Source organism: Triturus cristatus, chromosome 9, assembly GCF_964204655.1.
Source record: "Triturus cristatus chromosome 9, aTriCri1.1, whole genome shotgun sequence".
Classification (NCBI taxonomy): Eukaryota; Metazoa; Chordata; class Amphibia; order Caudata; family Salamandridae; genus Triturus; species Triturus cristatus.
In genome coordinates, this window is record NC_140592.1 from 135,505,494 (window position 1) to 135,527,617 (window position 22,124).

The 22,124-nt window shown below is 46.2% G+C and overlaps 1 protein-coding gene across 2 annotated transcripts in view; it reads right to left on the reverse strand.

Moving 5' to 3' along the window:
• Window positions 1-22,124, reverse strand: part of STIMATE (STIM activating enhancer) — a 144,967-nt gene that overhangs the window by 39,087 nt on the left and 83,756 nt on the right. For both annotated transcript variants that reach the window (XM_085624538.1, XM_085624539.1), the window contains exons 2-4: window positions 13,824-13,872; window positions 9,354-9,449; window positions 5,679-5,800 (exon numbers count right to left, since the gene is read on the reverse strand). In XM_085624538.1, the coding sequence (XP_085480664.1) occupies window positions 5,679-5,800; window positions 9,354-9,449; window positions 13,824-13,872 (267 nt within the window). The remainder of the gene's footprint in view (window positions 1-5,678; window positions 5,801-9,353; window positions 9,450-13,823; window positions 13,873-22,124) is intronic.

The window sequence follows — 22,124 nt, forward strand, 5'->3', positions numbered from 1 at the left end:
CTCCTCCAAAGAAAGGCACAGTGTTTGGGACTGTGTGCTTCTCCAAAGAAAGGCACAGAGTGCTCCTCCAAAGAAAGGCACAGAGTGCTCCTCCAAAGAGAGGCACACTGTGCTCCTCCAAAGAGAGGCACACTGTGCTCCTCCAAAGAGAGGCACACTGTGCTCCTCCAAAGAGAGGCACACTGTGCTCCTCCAAAGAGAGGCACACTGTGCTCCTCCAAAGAGAGGCACACTGTGCTCCTCCAAAGAAAGGCACACTGTGCTCCTCCAAAGAAAGGCACACTGTGCTCCTCCAAAGAAAGGCACACTGTGCTCCTCCAAAGAAAGGCACACTGTGCTCCTCCAAAGAAAGGCAGTGTGTTTGGGACCGTGTGCTCCGCCAAAGAAAGGCACAGAGTGCTCCTCCAAAGAAAGGCACAGAGTGCTCCTCCAAAGAAAGGCACCGTGTCTTGTACAGTGTGTTCCTCCAAAGAAAGGCACAGTGTTTGGTACAATGTGTTCCTCCAAAGTAAGGCAGTGTGTCTGGGACAGTGTGCTCCTCCAAAGAAAGGCACTGTGTGCTCCGTGAAAGAAAGGCACTGTGTGCTCCGTGAAAGAAAGGCACTGTGTGCTCCATGAAAGAAAGGCACTGTGTTTGGTAGTGTGCTCCTCCAAAGAAAGGCACAGTGATTGGGACAGTGTGCTCCTCCAAAGAAAGCACAGTGTGCTCCTCCAAGGAAATGAACTGTGTTTGGTACAAGGCACGGTGTCTGGTACAGTGTGCTCCTACAAAGAAAGGCACTGTGTTTGGTGCAGTGTGCTTCTCCAAAGAAAGGCAGACTTTGCTCCTCCAAAGAAAGGCACTGTGTTTGGTACAGTGTGCTCCTCCATAGAAAAGCTCTGTGTTTGGTACAGTGTGCTTCTCCAAAGAAAGGCAGAGTGTGCTCCTCCAAAGAAAGGCACTGTGTGCTCCGTGAAAGAAAGGCACTGTGTGCTCCGTGAAAGAAAGGCACTGTGTGCTCCGTGAAAGAAAGGCACTGTGTGCTCCGTGAAAGAAAGGCACTGTGTGCTCCGTGAAAGAAAGGCACTGTGTGCTCCGTGAAAGAAAGGCACTGTGTTTGGTAGTGTGCTCCTCCAAAGAAAGGCACAGTGATTGGGACAGTGTGCTCCTCCAAAGAAAGCACAGTGTGCTCCTCCAAGGAAATGCACTGTGTTTGGTACAAGGCACGGTGTCTGGTACAGTGTGCTCCTACAAAGAAAGGCACTGTGTTTGGTGCAGTGTGCTTCTCCAAAGAAAGGCAGACTTTGCTCCTCCGAAGAAAGGCACTGTGTTTGGCACAGTGTCCTCCTACAAAGAAAGGCACTGTTTGGTACAGTGTGCCCCTCCAAAGAAAGGCACTGTGTTTGGTACAGTGTGCTCTTCCAAAGAATGTCACTGTGTTTGGTACAGTGTGCTCTTCCAAAGAAAGGTGCTGGGGGGAATAGTGTCACAGTCACTCATCAGTAACATGAATTAGAAACCCAATACGCGAGTTGTGGAAACCCTGTTACGACAGGTCCTCTACAGGAAAGAAATTTCCTGCATCTAAACAAAAATCCGTGCAAATATATCTTACGTACAGCTCGTACGAGTTACATCTGTTGAATACCAATGTCAATTTTAATACTAGTTAACCACACTCACATCTCGGAGTGTTAAAAAAGAACAGAAGCAGACACCTCACAGGAACCCCAAAGGGAGTGACATCAATTAAGGTGTCACCAGAGGTGGCAACCGCTGCTCGCTGCCTTTCAGTTTGTGGCTTCAGGCACTATGCTCGCCATCTCTGGCTTAGACGTCGCCAATCCAAAGCATAGAAAAAGCAGACGCAGCTCTCCAACAGCCATGTGCATATTCTTCATCTCCCATCAATTGCTCCTATCTGTGCCCTTTGGCAGCAGACAGAAGGCTGCTAATTCTCCAGAGATAGACCACAGGGTCCAACCTCGCACTCATATGTCCGCCCCAATGCCCTCAATGCCAGTTATAAGCCACTGAAGGTTTAGAGCTGGACTTGTCTTCCCTTTGTAGATCACCGTGGCATGGAGATGGAAGAAAGACCCGTGAACTGCAAGTGCCTGCCATGTGCAAGCTCCTGATAAATGGGAAGTTGGCTTGGCATCGACTCTGCAGGCCAAGACTGTCTCGAGCGGCTTCCTCTTCCGGTGCACTGTGGCCCAAGGTAAGCAGGTATGTGGGTCATGCTGTGATGATGTGATCTAGTTTGTCACTGGCGGGCAGGTGATCTTTTATGACACGGACAGAGTGAAAACAAAAGTATGCTGCTTTGACAAAGCACTGGAGGGTGGTGGCTGAGGCTGTGGTTTTAATGCACAAAAAGGTCAACAGGCAAACAATAATGAATCTCGTTTCTCACAAATGTTTCCCACGGTTATGTTTCAGCTTTTTCTGTAACGTAATATCTACGTCATTGGCTAATAATTAATAAGTTTTTTGTGCCTTTCAGAAAAGTAGGTGTGGTGGTCTAAGGGTATTTCAGGCCTTTAGATGTTAATGCATGTTGGAACACTTAGAGCGCCTTTAGCCAGTGCACAGCCCACAAAATGTCTCAGAGATTACATGAGCGCCCACCAGGGACACAGCCGTCACTATGTCTCTCCAGCAGCAGTGCTAGAGGAAGTAAGGAAAACTGCCTCCTTGCCCTCGTTGAATAAGAAACAAACAGCCACAACAGGGGTGCACTGAGCCCCTTAAACCTCTGGGCTTTGGTGAAACTCCATCTCCTGCCCCAATGATCGTTGCATCAATGGCAATGCCATAAGTGGAGCCCTGATGCTCCAGTCTCCACACATGCCACGGCTGCCAGGGCTGATTCACATACCACAGCCACCCGACGGAAAAATAAAGTCTAGGGCTGATTCACAAAGGGCCTCCGCACTCAGGGTGGACACCCTGCAGGTGTGAGGGAGGCCTTTTGTGAATCAGATCCAGTGTGTTTAGCTGGGGTTCGTGTCAATGAAACAAAAAACACATGGTCCGACATGCTTGGTGTACACCGACAGCTCTTGGGACCACCTCTGCTTTTCCCAGCATGCGAGGGAGGCAGGGCTGGGCAAGAAAGTGAACACCAGACGGCCTGTCCTAAATGGCCAGATCTTCCTACACTCAGTGTTTAAGCCATATTGCAGATGGGTCCCCAGCGTAAGGTTTCCCATGACAGAGCAAGCGGAGGCGGTGCCATTGGGAATCCAGTGGTTCCTCAGCTGGAAATGAGGCAGAGGAGCTAGAAATGTAGCGGGTGCAGACCATCCACCAGCTTATGGCACCTGTCCTGTTTACACCACACTAACAGAGGTCTAAAGCACTGATGCTTCACAGAGGTTCTACGCCTCCTCGCAGGCTAGCTACCTTCTTCAATATCTCCTTACACATCTGTGCCACATTTGGCTAACTGAATTCTAAGGCCACAGGCATGCTAACAAATTTACAGGTTTGGGTTCTGGGTCACTCACCCAGTTCTCGGATAGCAATGTCTACATGGCAAGTAAGTTCCACTGTGGTGTGAGGGATTGTGGCAAGCATGCCTGTAGTGTGGTTAATGTTGTTGCTACGAGTAGCATTAGGTTACATTCCAGTTGGGTCTGGTGCTCTTAGTCCATCAGGGTGCTCCAGTCCCGTCACTAGGCGGTAGGAATACCCATAAAAATGAGAAAGAACTAGGAATTAAAGAACATGTGACTGTTTACCGTTTTTTTTTTTTTTTTTAACATCTGACTTATACAGTCTTGAAGTAAGGCGAACGAGGACTCAAACATTCTTTACAAACTGGCCAACAGAGGATGTCCCTTTTCAATGGTGTTAGGGATCTTGGGCACAAAATCAAGTCACGTTTTGCTTGTCACTACTTGCCAACAAATGTACTGAGAGAAAAAAATATCAATTTGTAACATAACGTATCTAATACTGCCTGCACTAACTGCCATTATTAAATGGCATTTACATCTAAAATAACCGTGCTGTAGTGTGTACTTCTGGCACCTATTTCACAACAATGCACACTTGGTCTGACAAAACTCTTGTGACAGATTTGACAGTACTGTCAACTTAAAGCCCCCACATTTATTCTGGTAGTACTTTATTGCCACATAGTTCATCCAAATGTACACCTCACTGGTGTGCAAGTGTCTTTGGAAGAACTTTATTTGTAGAAATACTAGTCTGAGTTCAAGTATACAAATGTACAGTGAAGGTTCTGGTGACATCCACTGGCCATTCTTTGCGACATCCATCATATGTGCACATCACCTTGCCCTGGATGCAATAGGATGTGATGGTCACAGTCTAATAGGATTAAGAAAGTTATCTCCATGTGGAAGTGCATGTTTGTTCAACAGCATAGACGGTCTTGCAACTTCTTTCTGACCCCTACAGCAGGGGGTCACAGTTGGTCAAGCCCTTCTCAAATGGTCGCATATGTAGGGCCACATTCACTACCAAAGTGTGCAGTGTGCTATCATTCCCAGCATGTCGTTGCTCCTCCGACATGGCAAATCCGGGAAAGGAAAGTACTGCCCTAGGCCAGGACTATTTCACTGCTGACTAAGCAAAACTTCTATGTTTAAGAGAGTCCCAGAGAAAGGTGGGAATGCGACAGGATTCAATCTCATTCCTGCTAAATTCAACTGGTACAACGGGTGTATTGTCTCAATTATGCCTCTTGTGCCCTCTGATATTGAGGAAAAATATCCCGTTCTCCATACAGTCGTCTAGGTGTGGATACTAATAACTCACTTCTCTATGCATGTGTGGCTTCACTACCAAGAGACACTTAATAAACACTCCAGAAGTAGATTATAACCTCAGAAAGTAGCACAGAACAGCATAAAAAATTAGTAATGTTTTTAAACTATTACTAATCAAACGTATAACATGAATGATAGGCATGCGGTAAGAAATATCCTTCATAATGACAGTTTCCTTGCACTTCACTGCTGCAGTATCCCATTAACGTTTGTCTCTTTACCATTTTAGTGTATTGTATTTGCTGGACAAGGGCTGGATTATGGCAAAGTTTTAAAATTGTAACCACGTTGCCTTCCAGAGCGGAGGGTCACCCCACAATTTCAGCACACTCACGCTCCCCTTAATAAACTGCCTGGTGCACAAGCCACTCTACCAACGGGTAGATAAGAATACCTCACAAGAAAAACGATTTGGTTTTATGGGACTGGATTGTAGGCTGAGCTCATGGTTTTAACTAAAGAATGCTGCCAGTCAAAAACAGTAATGTTGTCATCTGGTATTAAAAAAAAAAAAGGAGATGCAGTTCTTGTGCCTTGCTCCAGCAGTGGTACATATGCAGGCATGAACTCCCTAAGTTACATCTGAAGAGTCAGAACGGTCGGGTGATTGCAGGATTGCACTTTATAGAAAGAGACAATGTCCACTGTGATAAATTAGACTGGGCACATGCTGGCTGCTTTGGAGAGAAGTAAACTTCTGCATGACCGCTGATGATACGCAGGAGAGTCTCTTACAAAGGTGATGCTGCAGCCTCCAGAATTGCCTGTTTGAACAGCAGAGCCCACAACCGACTGAACGCAGAACTTAAGCAAAGTTGGATCAATAGCTATGGATTAGATCACAAACGTGGCATAAAGAATTTGATTTTAACCAATTACCAATAACAAACATTTACCGTATTCTCCAAACCGAAGGGAATCCCATTGCCGCCATTCGACTAGAACACCGACTGTCCGCACGCCAGCGTAGATGATGAGCATTCCCAACGTGGCATCCAGCAAGAAGTTAATGAGGTACCTGCAGGAAGAAGAAAGAAAGGGTCCTATTTTAAGCGCCTTCGCTTTTTTTTCTTTCTTTCAATCTACAACTAGGTACCTCTTTCCATTATAATTCGTATTCCGAGGGTGTGGAAAGTGTTACATTTCTCGTGACTAGTTCGAGGAAAAGTCGAGGATACATGAGGTATATTATTGTTTGACAGCAATAGCTGAATAAGAAAACAGATGACATTTTTAACACAACAATTTTAAAAATGTCACATTCAACTCCAATTCTGTATGTCTATTGAACGAATCAATGCCTTGAACAAACCAATTATATAAATTATGCATTTGCTCAAAATAAAATCCAGTTGATACAAACTATGGTAGTGTAGTCGTGTGTGGCGTGTACTCGAGCTAACAGCCATAGTGTATACACATTTTGTAAAAGACCAAGTGCCCACCGTTTAAACAAGAACTGGCAAAGCCAATAGGTCTTGCTCTGGCTCTGGCTGATGGCCTTTTTGCTTTGTTAGTGATTGTTTTGTCATGGTTTTTGTAAAACTTAGAGGTGATGCCAAGCAAGATAAATAAACAAATGTTGGGTAAAAGAAAGAATATTTTCTTGGACTCAGAAAGCACACTTTACCAAAGTAGTCCTCGGTACTAAAGGGAACTACGCTGTGGGGGTTGTGCTATTTCAGAAACAGCAGAATGCCCTCACTCACCGTGAGTGGCTGGAGTGCGCAGACCCGCTGACCCACTGCCCCGTACTAAATGCTGTAGTGGGTTGAAGAAAAATGTGAAGGACAACAATGGATAAACAGAGATTGCGCAGTAAGACTAGAAGTATATGTACAATTTTAGTAAAATGAAAAGATTTTGATAACGCCAAATCCAAAAAAAACATGTACAGCGAGCCGTTCGCGATCCAAAATTGTAGAATTTATAAAACGTATTTACTCCTATAAATAGCCACAAGGTGGCGCCAATAGACGGAAAATCCCATTCTGTTTTTTGTTTGCTTTGTTTAAGGGTACGTATGAATAGCGTTGCAGAGCCACCGAGTCCTGATGCAGCGATTTGCAACAATGAGGCGCATGAGCAGGGAAAAATAGAAACCCTGCAGTCCGCCAATGAATTAACTACAATTGTAACAATTACGGTTTCGTTGAAGGAGTGGCTATAATGGACTGTGTCTGCTACGGGGTCACCAACGTCTGTCACACAGGAAAACGTTTACCTGTTACGAGACAAGGGATATACACTGGAGGGGCACAGTGACCTCAGACATCCTTTTTGCAGAACGTGGCATCTGTTATTAGGGGCCAGGTTCTCTACAGGTGAGAAAGGGGCACGAGCTGCTTGTAATTAATGACCGCTGCCCTTTTGACCAGAAAATGTATAGGTCAAATAAATGTGCTGTTTACTAATGTGGCAAAGTGTTTATCAACTGCCTTTTTTATAAGCGGGGGAGGGGGCGTTTAATTTTTTCAACATGTGTACATGTAGGTTTTAAAACGATTTGCATAAACTTTAACAGTCCTTAATAGTATTGAATAAACTACTGTGGTAGGTAACGCGGGAGTTGCAAGTAGTTATTGCATGCAGTAATCTCAGCCGCTGGTAGTAACTGGGACCGCATCCAGGGCCATCGTTATTTCGCACAGCATGCCACCTCAATTTGGACTAAGGAATATGCAAATCCGCCTTGATCCCGCTCCAATAGGAACAGTCCACTCAAACTGCCGGGCCAGCTCCTCCCTGAAACGTATCGCTTCATCATAAATCATCACCATAATCTGGCATGAGAGATGCGTGATTTGAGTTTGCTTCTCTTCTCGTCTGTGTCGGAGGACAGATTTTTCATTGAAGATGTTATTTGTTGGTCAACAGCCGTCAGTAATGTGCGTTAACGTTTATGTTATGCAGATTTGTAGAGCAATTGAGGCTGGGAAGGTGTGTAGCTAAACCTAGCACCTAGAGGGACTTCTCTATAAACCTGGTCTTCAGCTTCTTTTGGAAGTCGAGGAGAAGGATCATAAGAGTGGCAGCAGGTCGTTCCACGCTAGAAGAGTGACGTAGGAAAAGGCTCGACCGCTGGATCTCGTTTTCCGTACGTGTGGCATCTGTGCAAGTAGGAGTCCAGACAAGTGGAGGTGTCTGGAAGGTTTGTGAAAGGAGATGCAATTGTTGAGGTATGTTGGGAAAATGTTATGTAGAGCCGTGAAAGTGTTTGTGACGCGTTGCAAATCAGCGTGGACTAGTTAATCACACGCATCTCTGCCAGGTTAACAATATTGGTGCTTCAGCAAATTCAATGAAATCAGGTTAGCGGTTTCGACTCATCATGGGAATACAAGTGGCGGTAGCCGCCTTTATACATCACGCAGCTGTAGTACAGAGACACAGAACTAGAGTCCGCACAAAATGGCACAGCAGTACTCGTATGTCCCTCACATGGAGTAGTTGCTCACAATAAGAGGTTATCCGACACCATGCGAGTGATTCCACTTTAGTTTGTGCGGATGGGACCAGCAGGGGTCTGAACTAATTGATCAGGTTCCATCTATCCGGATAAGTAAAAGAAGGACCGATAGAGGTGGCAGTTATCCAATTCCTTTTACTTGTTGCCTGCTAGGGAGGGCGAGGTGGGAAAACGGCCTCTTCCATATTTGTAAACTGGTTTGTCAGTCCACTACAACCAGATTGATTACCCACCCATGTGGGACATGAATGTCATGTCTATATTACTTCTGTATGTAGAGGATGTGGGTGGGGCACCAATGACACATGGATGAAGCCAGACTGGATTCCATTTTGTGTTTGGCTCGATCTAGAGGTACGCAAGGCAGAGACTTGGAAGGGAGCACAGATAGCAGATATTAAATTGCAGGGCCACCCTCTCCCCTGAAACATTCTACTCTAATCATTCTTTGTAGTAGGTCAGCGGAGAGGGGATGGAGGGCGCCAATTAAACTAGGTTGGAGTTTCGCCTGCCCATTCCCGGCCCATTGCTTCTCTGGATGGGCTACCTTCACCTCCCATTCACCACAGATTAACGCATAGGTAAGAGGGAGCCGCCTCTTACTTTTGCGCCCCAGTTGTAGGTTTCTACAGAGAGACGACTCCCTGCTCCACTCTTCCTTGCCATTAATTCCCATTCACGATTCTTAATGTAGTATCAGTTTACAGTTCTGAAGACCTGGGAGGTGCACTGCTTGAATGGATAACTTCTCGGTAGGAGCCAGCACCCGACTGCATACGCCTCTAGAGTGAAGACCCTGGCCCTAGTGCCACTGTTCATTTAAATAATACATTGAGGTTGTGTTGTCCATTTGATTTAACCTGTTAACTGCAAAGGATGGAAGAAGAGCTTATAATGCAAGATGTAGAGGTCTTCATTCCATGACGTTCCTCTTATACACAGCTGTTTTTTCAACCACAACCGGCGTAATGTTAGGTTACGTATATATGATCTCTCTACACGGTCACTAAGTTTTACCCTTTAATCTCTAATCTGCATTAAACTTGAAAAAGTTTAAACGAATTGTATTAAGGTGTTTGACAAACAAATGTTGAAAACTTACAGGGAACAAGGGTCTCCTACGGTGAGCTCCGATAAATAGACGTTAGCAAAGTGGATGAACAGCATTCCTATGGCTTGCTTGGAAGTGTCTAGGAACCTGTGAAAGCAAAAGCAGTTACGAGTTCAGGTCAAAACACAGTGCTTAGTCACTCTTCCATAGCAACTAACATTTCACATGAGCAATGTGACACAAAAGTGATTTACAAAAAAGACAAAGATGGCAGCTCTTACGCTTATTTATAGAAATCAGCAAAACAATATACATGTTTGGATTCTGACACCGTTACTGTAGTGTGAAAAAGCAGTTTACACTCTGGGAGTTGAAGTTCCACCTTAAGCGGTGTAAATATGGCCTCAATTCCCAGCATGCAAAGTGCTGTTTGCAAAAAGCAAGAATCAGCTGCATGTGTCACGTGATAAGGGGACATCTGACCGCTATGGACGTGTTTATCTCAAGCAGCAGCTGTACAAGATTCCTGAATACAGAGAATAGGCACCTTGAGGACCTGAATGTAGTTATAGCATAGGGTAACAGGAGGTAGGGATTGGCCAAAGATCCTTGTGCATCTAGAGTGCAGTGACCGAGTGCCTCCTATGCAAGACTAGGTGGCTCTGTGCTGCTGCTCCTAGGAGAAACCCTGGGCGCTGCCTGGAAGCCGCTGCCGGGTCAGTCATTGGTGTGCAGGTTCCTGGATGCTGATGCCAGAGTACAAGCTTTGGGAAGACTGGTGCCGCTTGGTCACTGGTACGCAATCAGGATATCAGGCCACAGTCCTGACATCAGATTTCAAGACCATGGGTCTTGATTGGCATCTGGTGCTTGATTGCAGAGTCCTGGGTACTGCTGACGATGTAATGGGACCCTGGCAATGCTTGGCAGCTGGTGAAGACAAATGGTTGGGGGTCTGTGCAGATTCAGAAGTTTAAGAGACAGGTTTTGGGGTGCTGCATTGAGATCCTGTAACGCAGATACCGGATTCACTGAAATCAGGTGACTCAGCCTTTCAAGGTGCTGCTGGAAGGTCTTGGGGTGGCAGGACCAGACCTGACCAGACAGGGTGTTTCTGTTCTGTCAAGACCAAGCAGATAACCCTTCATCTGCATCCTGGAACTAGGAGTGTCAGCAGCTAGGGGTGCTGCTGTCTGTTCTTGGCTGCAGGAAGACAGGAGCATGTTGAGACAATGGTGACTGGGTCTGCATGAAGGGCTACGGATGAAGAAAGCTCCCGAGTGGGTTGGTTTTTGAGAAAGTTCAGGGGCAGAGTCTGGTGCTCCTTCCTCCCATGGCACAAGACTAGCACCATGCGTTCGATAGTGAGCGTGTTCCTCTCCAGACAGATTCTGTGCTCAGTACTTTGCAGAATACTATGCAAAATATTCTGTTATCATTACACTGTCTTCAAACCTGGAGCAGTAGGAAGGAAGATGACTTTCCATGGGGTAGGCAGGAATTAATCCCTAAAATCTTCATGAACATGGAGTCTTTGATTTGGTGATTTCTTAAATACAGGTACAGAAAGAATTTTTTTATCTCAATTCTTGGAACACAATCCCCCGAGATAGGTGGCCAAGGAAGTATTACTACATTTAAGGCCTCATTACCGGATGCCTGGAAGCCCGGTAGTTACCAACTGCATGAGGAATTACAAGAAACTCAAGAAATTGTCAGCTCCAACAGGTTCCACCTGCTCAAAGGAGGCAAAATCTACTGGTGTAAAAAAATGTCAGCAAATGAGGAATAACATGCAAAAACACAGATCCCTGTTATTCCTCCATTTCTTAAGGGGCATACTCCTGATAGAGTGGTGTTCCTAATTATTATAAATACAGATACCGGCGTTATCAGCCCTCTGTGGATGTAGGAATATGAAACTGGATACACTTTGTTGCTTATAATTGAGCCATAATTACTTAGAGGATTCACAGCACCTCCCTGAATTTAAGAGGAAGCTCCCGAAATGGAGAGATGCTTAATACGGGACTTTTTGCAGTATGTGCTAAAAATAAATCTTGCTAGAGAACCACAAATACCTCATTTTAGTGATCTTTGAATGCAATGCAGTTTGGCCGAATTTTTTTTTCTTCTTTTTACAGGAGGACCCAATAGTCCACTTTGAAACTCCCGAAGCCCATCCACCTTGGACTAACGTGAAGGGCCTTGAATATTTACAGATAGACCTTTCGGAAGTGGCTTGGACCAAATCTGGGGCTACAAATGCAACAGATTTTATAAATCATAAAACAATCTGTAAAACATTTCTTAGGAAATGTTTCCAACTACTTTTCTTTACACAGGTTACAGAAGAGGGAATACATTTGTCAGGCTGTCCGTGAATGGCCTCTCATCTACTGACTTTTTTTTCTAACATCAATGCAGCTCCTGGGCAAATTTCAAGATTAGCTTTCTGCCCCTTTAGGAAACATTTACAAGTATGAATGCCCATGAGAAACTCTGTTGCTACCATTTTACAGCTCTTAAATTTTAATCCTCTGGAAAATGTAACTCACTCTATTGCCATTTTTAAATCTACAGTATCTGCTCTATCAGATTTCTAGTTTTTAAACAATCCCAACGTATCCATTTTTGAGGATTACAATTCCACCTCCTTTAAGGTATGGGGCATTTTGAGCAATTTAGTTAGAATGTATTCTGTAAGGAGATGGTCCAGAAAGTGCCACTGTGGAGATAGCTCGGAGAAATCTGAAGCTCACAGCGCACCAATTATTAGTTCTGTAATAAGAGGAAATACTCCACAGAACTCTACGTGCTTGCTTGGCAGCCATCATGCTCTTGCCACACTTCCAGAGTCAGCCTGTACTTTATTAAGGAGTTTTGTAAATCACTGTATGTGTGACCTTGGAACTACTGTAGAACTCCACGATGAAACAAAGAAATAAGATGCCACGAATGCTGAGGTCGGAGAAAGTGGAGTCCAACAAAATACAATATCAGGCACCCCTTCTCTAGATTTATTCAACACTGCTCTTGTAGATGCCACAGATCAGATTAATGCCCGTTTAAAATGTCTTCTGGAGTTTTAGTGAACTGGAAATTCCATAGACTTCTTGGCTGAGGGCACCCACTGAACAGCCTCCAGGAACGATGCAAAGGATTGCAAATTTAATTCTGGAATTCCTGAGAGCCAGTAGAGGGTGTTTAATGCCTTTTTTGGTGAGTTTTGTTCTGCATAATTTTGCAGTGAATAACCTATCACCGAGCTATTTTGATAGCCCTGTAAAAGACTACATTACAGCAGTCCACATTACTATGACTCGCCAGTTCCACTGACTGCTTTGCATTAGCGGTACGATTTTCCAGAGTACCCAGCAAATCTATACCAAAGGTTATTCAAACTTTTTTTACGTAATGGAATGAGGTTCATGGGACGCAAAGGCTCTTCTCTTTGGCCATTCAAACATTTAATAACAAACAAAAAAAATGCAGGTCGTTGGGCAGACTGGATAGTAGCAGCATCTTCTCTTTCATATTCAAACAAAGAAAGTACATTTTCATTCATTCTATAGGACATATGGCCCAGCCATTTTGTGATCTTTGCCTCCGATCTGCTGCACAGTCAGCAGTGGATTCGGAGATTATCTTCAAACATGAGGAAACAAACGGGATGATAACTCTGGCATGAATGCCAGGGGAGGCGTGTATTTTATTTTTGAGGTAGAAGGGTGCGGGAGGATCCTCATGCTGTGTACACTGCAAACCTCCTTTTGTACTGCCGATTAGCTGTCTCAATGCACATCCATCAGGGTAAAGCATGCCTCACTCTATGCCTCAGTGACGATCAATGCATCTTCCCTGCACAAACAACTACTCTGAACCAATGTCAAGTTATTTTCACTTAACTGAGGTACAAGGGAGTCATCAAACCGCATGCTTAGCGATGGAGAAACCAGGTTCCGAACCTTGTTCTCCGGAACACACAGCAATCGAGTCAAGCATCACCCCAGATCTTAAACGTCACCATAGTACCTTATTTCTTCCATCTGAATATATTTAATCCCATAGTGTGGAGAATAGTATCTGCACGAACTGACCAACTTTAATTTTTAATAAAATATCATTAACAGGGCACATTGGCTGTTGCTCACCAGCTCTGTATTCTGATTAGTAACATTTACCCTATACATGGTCCAGCTCACTGAGCTGTGACATGCAATGTCTCAACTTGACATGTTTGAGGAGCAGACGCCTCCTTTCCTTCAGACGCTGAGAAGACAGGGGCACATTAGCAGAGGGGAAAACACTGCGTTTATTTCCACTCTGTCTCGTGTCAAGGGAAATCACGACAGACATCTTTTCTCTTTGCAGTCTTCCATACCCAGACATCAGACTCCATTAGTAGGGTTTCATTTACATCACCTTAGCAAATGGTTATTCATTCTCTCACTTAGTAGCTGCTGATCATCAAGCAACTCAATGCATTCTAGGAAACATCATTAATATTTCATCACTCACCATATTCTCCACGGACGCCTCTCATGCTTTGGTTCTCTGAAGCGCTTCACTGAAAAGAAAATTAAAATCTGGTATTTTCTCAATATGCATCAGGCGTTTTGAACAGAAAAACCATTGTAAACATCATTTCGTTAAGTGGTTGTGTCCACCGTACAACCACATGGGACTTGTTGTATCAAATCATTTGGTACTTGGTATTATTAACAAAAACAACCTCACATGGTAAGGAAAACATGGTTAAATGAAGCACTGGAAAAGCCAATACCTCCATCTTGCATTTTAAGTCCTGACTAAAACATTAACAAGAAAGCCTGCTGAAGGACTAAATAATTATTTCTCTATACAATACACATATATGATGGAGAACTTAATGGGTGAAAATTCAATGTACCTCTGAGATGTAAAATAGTCATCCGTGCATTGCAATGCAAGCGCTTCATAGGACAGTGGTCTTCAAAACTTTTAAATGCCCCCCCCTCCCCCACCCCAAAAACAAAGAATCACAATTATTCTCTTAAATGGGCAATGTTTAAATAGGTCTAGATTTATCTAAGCATTGCAGTTAAGTTCTATTACCGTTTTAAAAACAGAATCAAATGCATGTACAATTGTAAAAGCGGTAGTAGTGTTTGATTGTGTCGCACTTCAGTAATCAGTACATCATCAGACAAGGTAATGTGACTAACTTTCTTATTTTTGTAACAGAAGCATTTATAGAAATGGTGCCACTAAGGGTTACAAATGCACCCTACTACCTTGGGTGCATATACACCTGGGTCTCGTAAACGTGGCCCTGTGATACTATGAACAATACACGTACCCCGGCACTCATATGTAGTATTCTTATATAGTAAGAAATACGATGTTATGCAAAGGATTTCATTGTCATCTCGTACTAATTCAACACAGAGAGGTTTTTATGCAAAAAAGTATAAATATTTTTAATTTCATCAAAAAAGTTTTTGTATGCGATTCTGAACAAGACGTTTTGATAACATATTATTCCAAAGACAGAAACCCAATGGGACACCTTTATATATTTAGTACATTGGTATGTTGGAATTCATTTGTAGTTGGTGACATTGGTTCCGTAATCTTGATCTCAAGCGCGCTACAGCCGACACGTGTTTCGTCACGACAGCCCACTCCTCGAACGTAGCTGGTTCGAGGGAACGCTGCTATTTACTCTGCAGTTTGAAGAAATCTCACCAGGGGCATATCACAGCCCAAAATTGGGACCCATTTAGTTTTGGATATCCCCATCACAACTATCTTAAAATTTTGACCTTTTGAGGAGTGGGCTCATCCAGACGCGAGGTTTCTTGGGGATGAAGTTCGTTTTCGAAATAACCACGACATAGCCAGGAGAATGATGAATATCAGTTTCCACGCATTTATTTAGAGTGTGATAAAAACACGTTCATAGGATCGCTTCAGAGAAGGCTGTGCCACTTCCAAGGTCTCACTATCATTAAGCCCTGCTTTGATAAATTAGAAGACCTTGGGTAACATTGATATGGATCTGAACATTTAATCATTGAGAATCTGGTGATGACCATATGACTTTTAAGATTTGAATTTCGTATTTGAAAAAGCCTTGAAAAAGTCACTGTCGTGACGAAACACGTGTCGGCTGTAGCGCGCTTGAGATCAAGATTACGGAACCAATGTCACCAACTACAAATGAATTCCAACATACCAATGTACTAAATATATAAAGGTGTCCCATTGGGTTTCTGTCTTTGGAATAATATGTTATCAAAACGTCTTGTTCAGAATCACATACAAAAACTTTTTTGATGAAATTAAAAATATTTATACTTTTTTGCATAAAAACCTCTCTGTGTTGAATTAGTACGAGAGGACAATGAAATCCTTTGCATAATATCGTATTTCTTACTATATAAGAATACTACATATGAGTGCCGGGGTACGTGTATTGTTCATAGAATCAAACGCATGATTGCCAAACTTACTGTCCTGGTCAGGTAGACCTTACTAGCCCTTACTAACTGTAAAGGTTAAAGTGGAGAAGTGTGGCTCAATGGTTAGAGCGGCAGACCTCGATGCAGAGCACTGGTCTGGGACCAGGGTTCGATTCCCGTCGCGGCAGGGTCTCGGGCTATAAATTCCGCAGACCGGATATTCTCGCCTCAGTGCCTATTCTAATCATGGGTCCCACGCTGCAACTCTGGGCAATAGCTTGCTTAATCTCCACAACGGCCCCAACAGCGCTGGGATGCCTGGCCTCACCATGGAGGTGCCCAGGAGTGGACACCTCACATGGAAAGCCAGGTATGAGTACAGCGCTGAGATACCCGTAGTGGTGATTGGCGCTATATAAATACCTATACATACATACATACGTATCCACTGTGTGATTATTAGAAATGGAGGTGGGGGGATTTGGAGTCCCTTCCCCTTTGATAACTTCCCCCATTCAGAATATAAATGACAAAAGATGTTTGTGATGGCCCGCCCCCCTGTTTGAAGACCCCTGTCATAGGAGGTAGAAAGACAGACTAATCTGCCAATACAATGAAGTGAGATATAAATATGCCTCCAGGTGGAGGCAAAGCTCCCTTTAAGTACATTTTTAGGTCTCGCCTGAGATAGCACATTTGCTCTCACTTGCGAGACATTTGTGTTTACTAAAAGGGGATTAAATCCCATCCCATCGCTTACCATTTGTTGGCTCCACTGGCACTCTTATTTGTTACCGCCTTATTGGACAGCCCACGAGGATTTCACTTCCTCTTCCGGCATTTGGAGCATAGGACAAATACTGATGGATTTATTTGGATTAGTGTCCTTCAGCTGATCGTGCTGTGATTGAAGTACTATTTTCTTTCCACTTCTCACATGTTGCTTCTTCCTCCCTACCTCCCGTTGTCACAGAATGTCACTGTGCGTGCCACTGCACATCACAGTGTGCTGTATTACAATGCCCGTCACACTGTGTGCTCCAGCACTGCAGGTGACATATTGTGCTCCTGCACTGTATGTCACATTGTGCTCCAGCACTGCAGGTCACATTGCATGTCACATATTGTGCTCCTGCACTGTATGTCACATTGTGCTCCAGCACTGCAGGTCACATTGCATGTCACATATTGTGCTCCTGCACTGTATGTCACATTGTGCTCCAGCACTGCAGGTCACATTGCATGTCACATATTGTGCTCCTGCACTGTATGTCACTTTGTGCTCCTGCACTGCAGGTCACATTGCATGTCACATATTGTGCTCCTGCACTGTATGTCACATTGTGCTCCAGCACTGCAGGTCACATTGCATGTCACATATTGTGCTCCTGCACTGTATGTCACATTGTGCTCCAGCACTGCAGGTCACATTGTGTGCTCTTGTACTTCACATAACAGTGTATGTTTACGCACTGCACGTCAGAGCAAGTATTGTTCTACCATCTGCTTCAATGGATGCACGTCGGTGTGTGTTTTTCGTAAAATACACTGTAGTGCGCACTCTTCACATGGTGTACCTTTCTACTTCACGCCGGTGTGCTTTTCTGATCTGCTCCGTATTGTGCACTCTTGACGTGATGCATCTTCCTTCTGCACATCGCTGTGGGCGTGTTCTAATGCATACCACAGTGTTCACTTTCCGGCTGTATATTATGTATGTTCTTGCACCACACATCACCGCATGTGTTTTTTTTCTGCCACACACCATAGTCCGGACCAGTGGAATTATGAGAGTGTGTGGCCGCGGCGATTTTCACATAATTATAGCTGGGCTGCATTTGCCACATAGTCCATCAGCTGCCGTATAATCTGAAGAATTTAACAAAAAAAATAGTTTCTAGCTCAAACGGTTCAAAAGTTACTAAAAAATGCAGCGGCACTTGTTGCCATGTGGTGGAAGGCCCTTTGGAAAGCTGGACTGCCCTGCCCACCTTTTTTGTTGCTTATTGCTATATTTGGGTGTTAAACTTTTATCAATGAGTTGCAGCCAATGTCCAGAAAGAGTTTAAGTTTAAAAATGACGAAATAATTAAGTAAGATTATTACGAAATGTGCTGCATTATGCGGTGTAATTTGGCTTATTTTGCCACATAATTTACTCAACCCTGCCGCATAATTTGACCCTCTCCTGTCGGCCAATTCCAGTGGCCGGAAGTCCCAAAATGAGAGCTCTAAAGTGAGATATATATTGAACAGTCAGTGTGGGTGTGAGTTAAAGATGAGACACGGCTTCTTTTAGGGGGACGGAATGGTTTCAAGGGAGTTCGCTCTCTGCCTTTCCATGTTATCTATCATTAATGCAATTAACCTCACGTCTATACCAACATAAGGGGCGCTTCGGATATAGAGGTCAAAGGGCAAACGCCCCTATTGGGGCAGATGATAACACCTCAGAATAGTGAACAGACTGCAACCTCACCTCAAATCAGGCATCACATCCCACAAACTCCCATAACAAGCATTTGCAATGCAATAGGTCTCGCATTTACGCGACTAAGCTATTGGCATTGTAAATGGCTACGCCTTTTATTTAGGTTTTAAAAACAAAAACAAAAATAAAAGGCATTATCATTTGCAATGTCAATAGCTCAAACTCGCGTAAATGCAAGACCTATTGTATTGCTTTAAGAGGCAAGAGAGAAAGGACTGTCCGGGAGCTCAGCCTAGTCACCTTAAAGCAGTTCAGCAAATTGTGTAAGTTTGTCAGTCGGCAGTCTGCTTGCTTCCTATACTTTCGGATTTAGATGCCTGCATTAAATAGTGTTCTCAGAGTGGCGGTTCCCAGCTCCGCGGCACTCTTTCCGTGTTTTATACCTTGAAATGATGAGCCGCTGGGTGAGTCTGCCGCAGCTCTTAGCAGTAGGTGCACTCGTACACCGAGCTTCCTGTCCATCTTTCCAGGTTTATCTTCACCTTACTGGCAATGTACGTGGAAGGCGGAGAAGCGCCAAAACATGGTCTGCAATCTGAAACAAACCGAAACAGTGGAGTGCGCTTCCGGCTTTGCTTTTCCTGAGTGCCTAATCATCAACCGCAGCATCGCCCCCAGGAAGTCGCTTCGTGATATCTCCTCTGCCCGTGCGCCCCAGCCGAGCCTCACCCCCCAGGAGCCACTGTGGCAGGGAACAGGCCTGCAGCTGTGGACTCCTGCCGAGCTCAGCTGGACGGACAACCTCTGGAGTGGGGCGGGTCTGACAGACTCCGCTTCAAGCTCCGGTGCCGGGACAGGAGCAGTGGGGGGCCTTGAGGCAGTACTCCTGTCCCATGCAGGGGGCAACTGGTCACTCTCATGGTAGGGACATCCAGTCTGTTAAGGAAGAATGGGATGGGTGTTCGAGGGGGTGGGACGGGTGGGGAGGCCTCTCGATGTTTTACAACATCTTAATGCTCGATTGGGACTTCAGTAAGGGGGGGCTTGGGGGGGGCAGGCGACCGCAGGGAGTCCCCACCTCCGGGCGGTTTGGGAGGGGGCGTGGCTGGCCTCGCGTGGCTATTTTCAAATTTGGGCTTCTTTTTGTAGCCCAAATGTAGCCCAAGTATAAATGCTTTGGGCGCCTGCTCCCGGCCACCATTTTAGGTTTGGTGACCTGGTGGCTGGGAGCTAGGCTAGTGGTGTTTTTTGTCAGTGCTTTTAGTGGGTAATTGTCTTGTTTAGCGATGGCGTCCCACGACTATCGAGTTCTTGAGGCCCTCCGGCTCTTGTCTGCAGCGGGCCGGATGGACCTGGTTGTGGGGGAGGTTGCGGGGCTGTCGCGCCCTACGCGGCAGGCCTCAGCTGGAGTAGCGGCGGCAGTGGCCGCTTGCACCTCGCCGAAGCGCTCGAAGCAGATGTCGGAGAGTGAGCGGGGCCGCCCGCGTTTGAAAAAGGCGGCCCCCGCTCGTTATGGCCAACCGTGTCGGTCGGGTGTGTCGGAGGGGGCGGGTGTAGTGGATAATGCGGCTGGGCTCAGGGCGGGCTTAGCGGTGGCAGCAGCGCGTTCCTTTTCATCCCCCGCGATGGGTGGTAAGCGCGGGGGCGGGCGCGGCACGAAGAGACGCTCGTCGTCAGTGCCGGAGGCTCCTTTATGTAGCGCGAGGGAGGGGGGACGCGATACGAGTGAAGCCAGGTCTGCAGGCTTGGGGCAGGCATTGTTTCAGGAGCGTGGGGACGTTTTTTCTGTTAGGCCAGCAGAGAGTGAGGTGGGAGACAGTCGTTTTTTCGCTAGGAGTTTTGGTGGGCATGAGGCAGGGGCGGGGTCTACAAGGGAGCAGGTGTCAGGTAATATGGGTTTGGAGAGGTCTTATGAGGCGCGCATTTTGGACGAGAGGCACCGGGTTCGAAGAGAGGCAGAGCCTAGTAGCCCTTTGTTGTTTTCTCCTAGTTCTTCAGTGGGGGGCGCAGCTTTCTCTGTGGGGGCGAGCTCCTTAGGAGAGGGGGAATGGGCGCAAGTGGAAGGGTGGTGTCCGCAGCAGGATTTGAGGTCACATGGAGAGCAGGGGGTCTTCGAGAAGTCACTATCTTCAGGTGGGGTGGGTTGGCATTCACCGAGAGTGGATTAGCAGGGGAGGGCTGGGGAAGGGGGGGCAGGGGGGAGGGCTGTTTTTTGGTGAAGGGGATTCAGCTGGGGGGGGCCTGGAGGGAGAGGGTCTGGACATATTTCCTTCCTGGGCAGAAGGTGTTCGGGGTCTTGGTGGGGAGGGTGCATCAGGGTTGTCAGGCGTTCGGAGGCAGGACAAGGTGGTGGGAGGTACAGCGAGGGTGGTTTATGGGGAGAGTGGTCGCGAGCGTATGGGGTCGGGAAGTTCGCTGGTTCATGGTGAGGAGTATGGCGAGGGTTCTGCGTCCGCTTTGGTTTACGCAATGTTGGAATGGAGTGGGGATGAGGAAGGGATGGTTTCGCCGACTCCAGTGGGGACGGGTCAAGCGGGTTTTTCTACAGGAGGTTTGTCAGGCGAGGGTTTTTTGAGTGGTCTCGGGCCACGGGTGTCAGGTAGTTTTCAAGGTCCCAGCACACCAGTCCAAATTTTCTCTTTACAGGGTAGGAAGTGTAGCAGAGCAGCAGACTCGGTAGGGCGAGGTGCGGCCCATTATCGCCGAGGAGAAGGGAGGGTGAGGCCTTGCGCGGCACATTCCGTACCGGCGGGGGATCCCGTCACGGCCAGCTCACGAAGGTACGGCGCGACCTCGCTGGCCCCAACGTCACGACGGTCAAGGTGGACGGAGTTTTCAAATAAGATGGATTGTTATGTAAATCAACGAAGGGGGGAGGACCGGCGAGTACAGTCGGCTCCCCCGCAAGGTGGTTTCAAGGCCGTGGAGGTCGGTTGTGGTAATGCAGGGTCTGGTAAGGCCCGTGTGGTGGAATTTGCGGAGGAGAATTTGCAGGTGGAAGAGCCAATCCTGCTCGATTATGAGGAGGAAAGCCCGGAAGAAGGGGAAATACGGGGTTATGAGGAGGGGGGACACTCATGTTTCTCGTAGTTTTTTGCAGGTTTCAGGTGTGGCACCCATTAAACAGTCTGTGGTGGTGAAATCCAAGGGAGAGCACGGCCCGTCGGTGAGGGCTCATCCTCCAAGGGATTCTCTGAGAGGTCGGCGAGGCGGTCGGAGTCGGTCCGCACACCCTCTTTAGAGCCAGGTGAGAGCGCTAACACACAGGCCAAACCTATTATGGTGTCTGTGGGGTCTGGGGAGGACGGGGGAGGGGGTGTGTCGGATGGGAGATTGTATAAAGGGAAGTATGTAAGAGATACAGGGGTTGGCACGGGAACGGAGGGAGCGGTTCCAGGGACCAAGGTGGAGAGTGGGACCAATACAGAGGCAGGGGATATTAAGGAGAAACCACAGAGTAAAGAGTTGAAAAATTAAAAAGCTTCCTTATATGGGGGTGACTAAGCCTTTAGGTGCCCACTTAATGTTGGCAACAAAGGAGCGTATATGGAAGGGCGAATATGTGGAGATTTTGAAGCTATTACACAGGGAGGTGAGGTCTAAGGAGGGCTCTAAGGAGGAGGAGTACGAATTGGCTAAGCGCCCTAAGGTGCCGCTGACAATTGAGAATTGGACGGCGGCATTTCTAATTTATGCCAGTGTGTACTGTGAGAAGTTCCCTGAGCGCTGCGTGGCCATATTCAAGTATATGGATGTAATAAGGAAGGCCCAGATTACAGGTAGTGGTTACGCTTGGGCACAGTATGACGAAGAGTTTAGGGCTCGTATGGCTTGGGATTCAGAGGCAAAATGGGGTGAGCTAGAGAATGATTTGTGGCAACATACCATGGGTGCAGCGCCAGGGGGTAAGACTATTTTTACAGCTAGTGGTCTGCCGCTTGTTTT